This window comes from Monodelphis domestica, chromosome 1, assembly GCF_027887165.1.
Source record: "Monodelphis domestica isolate mMonDom1 chromosome 1, mMonDom1.pri, whole genome shotgun sequence".
Classification (NCBI taxonomy): domain Eukaryota; kingdom Metazoa; phylum Chordata; class Mammalia; order Didelphimorphia; family Didelphidae; genus Monodelphis; species Monodelphis domestica.
Genome location: NC_077227.1, coordinates 703,901,008 through 703,913,312, shown reverse-complemented (window position 1 = coordinate 703,913,312; position 12,305 = coordinate 703,901,008). Strand labels below are relative to the sequence as shown.

General features: G+C 39.3%; 1 protein-coding gene across 16 annotated transcripts in view; it reads right to left on the bottom strand.

Annotated features, from left to right (window-relative positions):
- Window positions 1-12,305, bottom strand: part of BANP (BTG3 associated nuclear protein) — a 261,969-nt gene that overhangs the window by 216,061 nt on the left and 33,603 nt on the right. For 15 of the 16 annotated variants that reach the window (XR_008914963.1, XM_056810662.1, XM_056810671.1 and 12 more), the window contains 2 exons: window positions 7,275-7,369; window positions 3,734-3,933 (listed from right to left, as the gene is read on the bottom strand). Coding sequence is in view for 14 of the 16 variants with exons in the window: in XM_056810662.1 (XP_056666640.1) it covers window positions 3,734-3,933; window positions 7,275-7,369 (295 nt within the window). In the remaining 2 variants the exon portion in view is untranslated. Of the gene's footprint in view, window positions 1-3,733; window positions 3,934-7,274; window positions 7,370-12,305 lie in introns of those variants that run through there. The other variant, XM_056810684.1, reaches the window with a different exon arrangement.

Sequence of the window (12,305 nt, the reverse complement as noted above, 5' to 3'; positions counted from 1 at the left end):
GACCCTGGGCAAGTCACTTTACCCCGATTGCCTAGTCCTTACTGCTCTTCTGCCTTGGAAGCAATACTTAGTATCGATTCTGACAAAAGGTCAGAAAGGGGGGGGGGGGGGGGGGCGGGTTGTATTACATGGGTTTTCAAGAGGTTACTCTTTTCTAGGTTTCCAACATGTTGGAAACTAGTTCTAGTTGCTCCAACATGACTGCCATAAAGTTCAGAATTGAAACAAAAACATTCTTAGATTATTTTGGTTATTTTGTTATTTTGGTTATTCTGGTTATTTTGGCTTCACTGTTAGTTATCAGTAACTTTTAGTTTTTCCCTAAAACACTCAAATTTTACCTATTTCATTTCCCTCCGTACAGATCCCCAAGGCAATGAGCACTCAAATATCTACATATCTGATCTCTTCGATGATGCCTAAGAGTGTATGAAGAAACTGAGGGAGACCCTGATACAGAATAATATCGAACAATACAAGAACAGATAAATACAGAACAATGAAGCACTAACTGCGTCCTTCCTAGTCCACACCAACCAATACTTGGCTTGTCTTCACTAGAAGGTTATTCTACATTATTCTACATCCCATACTGCCTTTAACACGGATGGCTTTTTTAATAGTCATTTTTCTACTTAATCCAAATGTTTTCTCCATTGGGGCTGAGTCCTTATTCTGTACTTCTCCAAATTTCTTTCTTTATAGCATTTGATTAATTGTTGACCGTTTTTGTTTTCTCTCCTACAAAGCATAAACAGATGGGAATGTCAGATCTGAAACTAAGTTTCTTTTTTGTTGGAGGGTTTTTAATACTTTTGTTTAAATCATCCAAGTACAGATTATTTTTTTCATTTTTAACTTAGATAAAAGAAAAGACTTATTTTTATTTCTACTAACCTGAGTGCGATTTTTTTTTATTAAAACCCTTACCTTCCATCTTGGAGTCAATACTGTGTATTGGCTCCAAGGCAGAAGAGTGGTAAGGGCTAGGCAATGGGGGTCAAGTGACTTGCCCAGGGTCACACAGCTAGGAAGTATCTGAGACCAGATTTGAACCTAGGACCTCCCATCTCTAGGCCTGGCTCTCAATCCACTGAGCTACTCAGCTGCCCCCTGGGTAGATCTTTTAAATAAAATTATATTTTTTAGAGGTTTATTGAAGATTAAGGATTAAAGAAAATACAGGATAAGAAACACGTGTCCAGGCCATAGAGTGGCCTAGATACAACCTCACCTACATTATGAAAAAAAACCAGGCCTGCCCCAAAACGGAAGTCCAAGAGTCCCTCAAAAGCCTTTGAATCAGCTTAAATACCTTCTTCGATCTCGGCCCAGGTGAGATTACAAGGCATTCTGGGGAAGTGGAGCAAAGGCTTGTGGGGATTGTAGTCCTGTATTCGAGTCTATTTTTTACAGTTATAAGAGATAGCTAAAGGGGTAGGGAGAGTAGGATTATATCTGGAAATGAAAATGATGGGGAAAAAAAAGCTAAGAGTAATTTCTGTAAGTACACAGGACCTTGAGAGGCAGCCTGTGGTAAGGACCTGATGTTCAAGTGCCACCTCTGACACATGGTGTGGCTCTGCGACCCAGAACGAGTCACATAACCACTCTAGGCGACCTTCTCCCTAATCCTATCAGCTACAGATAAGGGGCTGCCAAGTGGGCCTGAACCAGTGAAATCACAGGACCAGTCCATTTCCTTGATATAAAGCACAAAATGTTCATCACAGAAATGTCAGCTGAGTCAAAAGGCCTCAGGCTAAGTGTGGGTTCCTTTACAAAGTGACTGAGTACAAAGCCCTTATCAATCCAAGTCATCTTCAATAAATTATAATACAATAAATTGGAAATTAAATATTTTCTAAAAGATACCTAAATGTCATCAATATATACTATTATCACATATATTATCATTTCATCAGTAAAGATTACCAAACCACTTATACAGGTTTCAAGTCCCAGGAGATACAGATCTCTCAGCTCCCCTATTAGATTTTAAGTTACACAAGAGTAGGAATCTCGTCTTATTCTTTGCCTGTTGCTAGCACAAGAGCTTGCACTTCATATGATTATCAGAATCTCAGCCAATATTTTACACATAATAGGTGTCCACTAAATATTGGATGGAAGAATCAATCAATTAAAACTAGCAGGAAGCCCTCCTTGCCTGCTTCAGTGAATGAAGAAGTTACTTATAATTGGGTCTAATTTGCAATAGTACAATTGCAGACATCTGGGTATAGGTAAACAATTTTTAGACATTTAGTCCAGAAATCTGATTTATAGCATCAATGTGCTTCGTTCATCCTTGGCTTTTTTTAAAAGCCCCATAGTACATACACAGATACACTTTCATCAGACCCAGCTTATCAGATCACAAATGAGGATTTATAGGAGTCTGAACTGAATATTTATTATAGTTAACACCTAACCCAGGAAGTCAAACAGATCCTATTTCACCCTGATTTCAAACACATAATAACCAGCCACTGAGCCCACTCACAATGTTCCCAAGGCCTTCAATACATTCACATGAACACAAAAACAAAGGCAATATGCTCTGATGCAAGACACGAGGTCCAAACCACTGGCAAAGTGTGATCTCTAAAATGGTGTCACTGTGGGTAGTTATTATGTGTTTGAAATCATTGCCATCACCCTCAGGGCATGAGAGGAACATCGGTAAAAGGATGGCTGGTGTTTTCCTGTTCCCTCTGGGCCTGCCTTGATGGCCATGCCCTGCCCCACTCCTGGTGGGGGTGAGGCTGGTGAGGCTCAGGGAGCAGGGACACACCACACCACTGCTGCCCAACAAAGCCCAGGAACAAGAGGACAGGATGCTCTGGACACAGAAGTCCCTGGAAGACTCCTGTAAAGAAGTTCTCCCAGTAAAATTATGCTAAAAGGTTCAAGTCAAGAGAAGACAAATGATGCCATAGCTTTTTTATGGACAGCTGAGGAGAGCATGAAAGAGGGACAAATAGAGGAGGATGGAGCCACCTCTACAGCCTAGAGATGAAAGCCCAGGCAGCCTCTTCATTTCCCTGACAAAGGTCTATCAGATAATGTCATGTATTCTTATGGGTCTAAGTAAGTCAAAGACTTTACAAGAAATCTTTTCAATTTGCATGGTTTATAAAGCTGTTTGCAAAGTTATGGGTTTAATTTACACACAAACCATCCTTTCCACCTGTCATCATTCCTCATGCCCTGATTAAATCAGTCCCATATTTCCTTTTTTTAAAAAAGATATGAAAATAAGGGCCTCTGAAAAATTGAAAACTTCATTGCAATTTTGATAAAATGAGATGAAAAAGATGCAATCTATGCAGGAAAAAAACATAAGGACAAAGCTAGCTGTACCCTCAGTGAAAAAATAAGGAAAAGAACAAATATCTGTCTCCTAGGTTTAGCATGTCTCTTCCAAAGCCAAGATTTATCAGCCTGGTTTAGGCCAAAAGGAACTAGAAATGAAACAATCTCAGGTTATATGCATATTCGTGTCACATTTGTACGATGAGGGCTACATCTCAGTATAACTCAAATCAGCACCACAAAACTGGTGAGGCAAGGACCTTTCAGACCAAACTACAGGAAACAAAAGGGATGATATTATGAAAGATATTAGAAACATCCCAAATTGAGAGACAGGGAATGCTTTTCCAGGAGAATGTTTCAAAAGGACACAGAAAAATGTTTCCAAGTCAACGCTTATCTAGTTGCTTCTTACCATCGCACTTTATTGCACGTCTGAGTGGCACCAAGGGGAGAGCCGGCCACCATTGGCACTTGGATGGGACTATGCTGCTTGTTCATAACCAGGTCCAGTTTCTCCTCTAATGATTTGCACGTGGCTTCTAGAGCTTGCAGTTTGGCCTCAATACTATCCAATCGTAAACATATTGTCTGATTAATGGAATACAGGAATGACTGAAAGTGAGAAAAAAAAACAAAAAAAATTTTTAATTGGTAAATTTATCTTAAGAAAAGCATACATACCAATGAAACAAATGTGTATTAAGTGCCTATTTGTGCAAGGCAAAGCTAAAAAAACATTCCTAGAGGACATTCATCAGCCTTCAGAGAATCCATCATTTTCACATATTCCACAATTACAACTAATTCACACAATTAAGCTTGCCCTTGACACGTATAAATCCAGAAACAGTTAAGCAAACCCATATAAGCTCTTTTCTTTATAAGGTTTGGCATAACTTGTCAACATTGAAATGACAATGTTTTAAAAGATGACATTAGCAAATTCGTACTCTTCCAAATACAAACAAGAAAAAACCCAAGAACTCTTAATATAGTAATCCATTAATCAGTATAATCTTATTCATACACTAGAGGAAGCCCGCTGGCATGGCTTTCAGCCTGTGCTCTACACAGTGAATTTCAAAGGTTACTAAAGAGGAACAAGGACATTTCAAAAGATGGAAATGAGCTCCACTGGGGAGCTCCACTCCAAGCTGTACCTGAGCTGCCTTTCTAAGGATAGCTACCTCTGTGTTCTTAGTGGCACGTCTGCCATCCAGTGGACTATGGAGAAATTACTGCCCAAGTTCACTTCTGGCCTTGAGTATTAATTACTCCATTACCAGAAACCAGAACTAATGGGACAAATAAGCACAAGGTAAACTATGATATTTAACCAAATTTCCATTGAAAGTGCTGCTTGGTTTTAAATTCGCAAATGTTCTAACGAGTACAAATGGTACTTAAAGCTTTGCAAAACAAAACTTAATTGCCATTAGCCAGTCACTGAAAGGTATTATTATAATAGTGCTGTACATTTGGGGAACTCAGATTGGTATTTGGATAACTGCAGCTGGAAGTGCTTTTCTGAATGCTACAGGCTAGTCACAGGGAGAGTGACACTTTCCATTCTATTAAAAGAGAACTTAAAACAGAATTTATGAAACAAATATTAAATCAAGTTCTCAATTCTTTAGGGTCTTGGGTAGCTTATCAGCTTTTGTTATATCTGAATTTCTTGTCTTATTTTCTCCTGATTCAACTCATTTTTCTCCTCATTAGCACCTTTAGAAAAGAGTTAAAGATGACAAATACAAATTTATCACGTTCATGCATTGATTCTTTTATCAAGTTTCTGTTTTATCACTCAAATGAATTGGTGGGATGTTTTTACTAAGTTGTTGCAAACAGCTAAGAGTGTCCTGTTTGCTAGGGGCAGGTTGATGGCGATTTTATCAGCTATCCCTTCAATGATATCTTTTACACAAACATGTTTCTTTTTTTTTCCACAGTATTTTATTTATTTATTTACTTGATTTTAGGATGTTGTTCCATGGTTACATGATTCATGTTCTCTTCCTCCCTCCTCCCAGAGCTAACAAGCAATTCCACTGGTTTATGCCACATATATGTTTTTTGCATGCAAACCATTACTGGAAATAAGTTAAGAGACCATTTACATGTCTCTCCATTACCCTTTAGATAACCTAGAGGCAGGTGGATAGAGCAGTGGAGAATGCTGGCCCTGGAGTCAAGAAGATCTGAGTGCAAATCTGATCTCAGACACTGTGTGTGATACTAGCCAAATCACATAACTTGCCTGTCTTGATTTCCTCATCTATAAAATGGAGTCAATAATAACACCTACATGAGATAAAGAGATATTGTAAAGCACTTTGCAAACCTTAAAATGTTATAATTATTCTAGGTAGTCACAATTATTATTACTTGAAATTTCGATTTTTCAAAGCTGTCATGATTCACAACCAGGCAGCACCACCAGAAGAATACTGGTATTAAAAAATGAGGACTTTGTTTCAGGGAAAACCTTGAGGTAGTGGAAAGTGCTGTGCAATCCAGACTGACAGTTTCCTTCTCTTCGATTCTGTGCCCAACTCCGTGTCTATTTGCAATATCTGTCCAAAATATATACGCTGCTGTACCAGCCCAACGAACTGTCTAGCCAACAGTATACCAGTCATGGACAAGATGCAGTTTCCAACCACCTGGTTCTTTTCCTGTGTGGGTTGTCAAGCGAACGTTTCTTTATGACAATGGCCATCATTTAGGAGGCTCTATAATGTCTAGGGCATGACGTCAACTGAAGACAGGAGCATCTGGGGTCTGTGCCATCTACAGGACAGGCATCTTCTATTAGGACCCTAAAATGAAGTGGAGGCAGAACCCAGCCCTCTCCACTCTCCAAGGGATGCTGTGTGCTACATCAGTAGGCAGTTCTCATTTAATCCAAACCAGAGGCACAAATAGACAGAAAATATAAATTTCACTCTGAACAAAATCCTAACTCTGAAAAGGCATGGACTTTAGACCTAGGCTAGTTCAGAAAGATAACCATTTACCTTGTGTGTCCTTCCTCTTAAACTTTTGGGGGCCATCAGATTTAGACCTGGAGGGGACCATCAAAATAATCTAGATCACCACTTTTTAAGACTAGGAAACTGAGGCTCAGGGAGAAGAAATGGTTTGTTCCAAACCACTAGAACAGGGAAGAGAAGAGACAAGATTTGAATCCAGGTTTCCAGCCTATACAGCCAGTGTTATTTCCCATTTCCTCCTTTGTATGTTTAGTAACATGAAAACTACAAACAATAACTGCTTCAAATGCTGCCAGGCATGCTTGCTTTTCACCACCAGGACAGCAGAAATGTAAGTGTGTACAAGACTATTGGAAGTAACAGAAATTAAAGTGATCCTTATGTGACCAGTCACTAGAATTCAGGGGAGATTGCCTACGCCACTGCAGTCATCCAAAGTACCTTCTTAAAAAAATGACCACTTTAGGGTATGAGGCTATGATTTGCTGCCTAAGACTGGTTTGCTTCTTCTCCAGATATTGTGTTTATCTTATTTAACTTCCCATACCTCTGCCACACACACACACACACACACACACACACACACACACACACTCCTGTTTTACACACATAGGGGACACGTCTGACTCCACAAGCCAGAGAGACAAATGAGTAGCTTCATGGATCTAGAAATGACTGACCATGACAATCATATAAAAGGTTCGCAGGCCTAACTCAGAAGGGGAGGGAACCTGGCAGCAAGGGGGCAGAGGCTTTACCTTGTCTGCAGTCTAAATAGTGATGATTTCTACACATTATTTTCAGTAAATAGAGGGGGAACAGGAAGGGAGGAAGGGAATTCAGGAATTTTGATTGTCTAAAAAGCATTCACTAGGTAGGTTTTCATTCATTTCCCTTTAAAGAAGAAATATTTTCTGTATGAGTGAATTGGGAATACGCATATTTCTACAAGTATACCTTTATTGAGGGATCCTGGCAGTTGATTTCTATTCGCTGGCGTTTCAAAGGAGGCTCCACTTCTTCATCTGTGACTTCATGATTCTCTAACACAACTGCAAATCCAAGAAGGCAAGAGGGACAAATTAATTCTATTTCATCCTGGAGGGGGGTGTGAGTGTGGATGTGTGTGTGTTTGTGTTGGAGGGATGGATGGGGGGTGTGATAAAGGTGTATTTCATATATAGATATGAATGCACACAGAGATAGATGGGTGTGTAGATGATGAAGTAAACAAAGTTCTATTATGTGAGACAGAGAGATAAAAAGAGTGAAAAATAAGAGAGAGAAACTAAGAGAAAGAGAGAGAAAGAGTGAAAGATGTGAGCCTTTATAATCTTTACAAGTCCCTAGGAAATCATAAAGAAAAACTTGGTTATTAGATAAAGGATTTGCCACAGGTAGCAATGATTATATCATAGAAGACAGAACTGAATTCCTATCGTCCTGATTAGGATTGTTCCAGATATTAAATTACTCTACTTATCAAATTGAAAAACTTTAAACAACATGACAGTGTTATTGCCTTACACTATAAAAGGGGAAAAGTTTTCTAATTCCATCTGTCACCTATTCCTGTTGTTAGAAAAGAAATCCAGAAGCAACATGGCCTGGTAGTTAGAACACCATGCTCTTCAGGAAGCCTAGGCTCAGGCCTCCCCCTGGCCACACACTGGTAACTCTTGCCTGGGCAAGGCGCCTGCCATTGTGTGTCCCAGGCAATTGTCTAAGGTACCAAGCAGGTGAGGTCTTCCCTGAATGAGGTTATTCCTCACTGGGAAAACCTGATGAATTTTTTTTCAAAGTTAAATTTTCTTAGTAATTGCTGTTGTATGGGCTACAGCAAGATGTCCAAAATAAATGAAGTGTGGCATGTACTGAACTGATTACTTCCAAATTAAACTGATACCTAAATTTTAGTTAATAGAAATTATCTGTTTCAATGGACAGATCAGTCAAAAAAAGAGGACCTTCAGAAAACAAAAGGAATCATATTTGAAAGCTAAAGTGGAAAACACAATGAAGATCTGAATTCAAATTCTACCTCTAGCACTCACTAAATGTGTGACCACAGGAAAGTTATTCAACCTCTCTGAAATTCAGTTTCCTCCCCTGTAAAATGAGGACATCACTGCCTCTACACCAAAGACTTCACAGTTTGGTTCTTTAGAACAAATGAAAAAACTCTGGTACATCTCAAAGAAATAGATATTGCAAGTCATCTGTGCTTAGGAAAGTGACTTTAGCATTCATAGAGAGGATAGGCAAGAGAAGTAAAAGGAAATCCTGTAGGAGGTTGCTGGCAGTGATCCTGGGTGTAAGGAGACGGTGGCCTGAAGTAGCAACCATGAGAACAAAGAAAGGGTCCGGTGCAACAGAGGCAGAAACAGTGTGATCTGGCAAATGAAAAGAAGTGTTGGGAGAGACTGCTAAGTTTAGAATGATCCCAGATTACAAACCTAGGAGAATAGTGAGGAAAGGTGGTACCCTGGACAGAAAGAGGGAATTTCTGAGGAACTCTAGGCTTGGTGGTTCTGTTTGTGGCATGTTCAGTGTGACATACACTAATAATGAATACAATTTAATAGGTCATGCAGGGATCAATGTCCCTAACACATCTTAACAGATTAATAACCAATATTCCTAATGACAGATTCTTGATTATTAAGAAAATACTAAGTTGTATCTACTCTCCTCAGAAAGGCAGTGGAAAAATCTAATTTAAAAAGGTTTCCTTCCATGGTGATTAAATTACAGAATCTTAACTCTCTCTACAAACCCAAACCAAATCTTGATTTCTGGCTACAACATCCCTTAATAATGGTCATCTGGCCTCCATCAAATGTTGTGATAGGCAAATCTCTATCCTCCCAAAGGCAAGCTGTTCCACTCTGGGCCAGCTCTGAATTGTCAAGAAGGACATTATTAGATTTGTTTGGTCTTATGTGTTCACACACAGAAACACACACAGAAACACACACACACACACACACACACACACACACACACACACACACACACACACACACATTGGGCCTAGTTCTGCCTCCTGGAGCCAAGCAGAAAAAGTCTAGTCTGTCTTCCACACAATGATACCTCTAAACTTCAGTGGTTCCAGCCACCCCAGAGGCTGTCTGACTCCCTCCTTCATTTTACAAAGGAGGAAACCAATGTCAAGGGCTATTGCAAGAACAATCCTGAAGTCACACAGGTAGAAAACATTGGGTAGGATTTGAACCCAGGTCTGTTGATTCCACAATCTATGCACTTCTCATTGCACTCTGCAAAGTCGTTACCCTGTCCTCCTCCCATCATCTGAAGTCTAATCTACTCCAGGTTTCTTCGACCAATCTTCTTACAACATGGTTCTGAGTCACTGTCAACATCTATTCTAAAAAGCAATGTCCAGAAATGGAGCCAGTACCCCACAAGGAGTCCAACAGAGAACAGCAGGACCATCGCCAACTTCACTCTGAATACCTGGGTCAGTTCTAAGCCCATACAAACAGGTTTTAGCGTGAGTGATACAAACTCCATTACCATCTTTTACCTGGTGGTTTACAAAACTGCTTCTGTTTTAAATTGTCTACTGGGAGAAATAACCACTAATCACACTTCCTAAGTCTAATAATAAAGAATAAATAAATGCTCCTGAATTTAGCCTTGAAGACATGTTGGAGTGATTATTAAATCAACAAATATTTGTTGAGCACTTCTCTATTCAAGGCCCTGAGGGAGGAAGCACAAGAGACAACACGAGAAGTTGGGTCCTAGTCTTGAGGGATCTGGGATCTATTTGAGGAGATAAGACATACTAAAAAGACAAGTCTACAAAAGATTCCAGTGACCACATACAGTCACAGTACAAAGTATCAAATGTTTAACTAGCAAATGAATTGTACAGAAAATCATGATTAAGAGATCAGAAGGAAGAAACTGAATAGAATGCGCACTGTCCCTGCAGACAGAGGACTTACATTCAAATCCTACTTCTGGTGTCCTTGAGCCTGGGACTGTTTGTTTCTTTGTACAATTTGAGAGGATTGGATAGCCCCCGAATGTCCTCCCTGCTCTAAATCTATTATCATTTTCATTATTACTATTAAAGGTGAAACGGACTGGTTTCAAAATTACAATTACTCTCGGAATCTCCATTTAGGTGATTTTTCAGAAATAGTGTTCTAATGTTCCAAGTTTCAAGTAAATATCAGAAAATGGGCCTAGAACCACACTAATCTTCATGAGACTGTTTTTGAACGCAGATACTTGGTTTCAAAACACCGCAAAAGGACACCTTGCAAAGAAAGAGTTAAAAACATATTAGGAAAGATTTAGTAAATGCATGGGACTGTTCTACTCAACCAACTCCAAAGGCTTCCTATTCTCTTTAAGGATAAAACATCAGCTCCTCATTTTGAAAGTCTGACCCAACCTGGCCCCAATCTATCCTTGTAGCCTCATGGGGCTACATCACGCTCCTTCCCATAGACACTGTCATCCAGCCTGCTCTCCATTCACCACATGGGATGCTCTATATCCCATGTCTGGGACTTTGTGGAAGTCATTCTCCACTGCCAGAAAGCATCTTCCTTACCTCCACTTCAGAGTGTCTGTCTGACTCTCTCCCTTTCAAATATAGTTTAGTCACCATCTTCTACATGAAGATTTCTCTCAACTGCCTGTGCCCTCCCCCCATTCACCTGTTTTGTATATTTTTGCACATATTAACTTTACACTTGTGCCATCTGGGTTTTTATGTGCACTTGTCTCCCTCATTGAAATGTAAGCTCATTCTCTGTACATGCATCTGTAGCAGTTGGCACACAGCAAGCACTCGAGAAATGCTTGCTGATGGATTATTGATATGAACAACAAACCAAGCATCCTTCTCAAGGTCCTGAGCAACACACCACAGAATTTACAGTTTGCATTCTATTTGAAACATAACTCAAGCCACCCATCTGGGACTAGCAAGGAAATGACAATGTTGGAAAAACTGAGGCTGCAAATTAATGCAGAAAAGCATCTTTTGGCATTATGACTTACAGATTAAGAGTCTTCTGATAAGTAAACTGTTAGAACTGAAAAAGTTATATAAATATTCATCATTTAAAATTGCAATATTTTTCTCATGCAGTGCTTCACAATAAACACTTTTATAACAGTTATCATTAACCTGCTAAAACTTTTAAAATATCAAGTAAGATACATAATTTTTTTCAGTGTTTGCTACAAAAAGACATCTGAAACAAAACAAGAAAGATACATTAAGGAATATAATTCTGAAAAGGCTTAACAATTCAATACATTCTTTGTGATTGTTTATGTCTTCTCTAATTTGATTCCAAAACTTTTTTCATTATATTTAAATATTAAGTGTCCAAATAGAAATTTTCAACTAGTACAAGTCAACTCCAAAAAGGCATTATATTATACTAGAATGAGTTCTTTAAAATTGTCTTATATAGGTTCAAATCTGACCTCAGACACTTCTCAGCTGTGTGACCCTGGGCAAGTCACTTGACCCCCATTGCCTAGCCCTTACCACTCTTCTGCCTTGGAGCCAATACACAGACAGTATTGACTCCAAGACGGAAGGTAAGGGTTTAAAAAAAAAAAATCGTCTTATATATGTAGAAATTAAAGTTTCCCAAAACTCTACTAACCCGTTTTCAGATGAAAACATGGGGGGGTTGGGGGGGGAGAGCAAGGGGAAGGGGGCTGGGGGACAGCAACAAAGAAAACTAGAGGCAAGAAAAAAATCAATTTCTTCAAGTGATCATTTTTTAAAAAAATATTAAGGCTAGGGGGCAGCTAAATGGCTCAGTGAATTGAGAGTCAGGCTCAGAGATGGGATGCCCTGAGTTCAAGTCTGGCCTCAAACACTTCCTAGTTTTGTGACCCTGGGCAAATCACTTAACTCCCATTGCCTAGCCCTTACTGCTCTTCGGCCTTGGAACCAATACACAATGTTGATTCTCATTCAAAAGG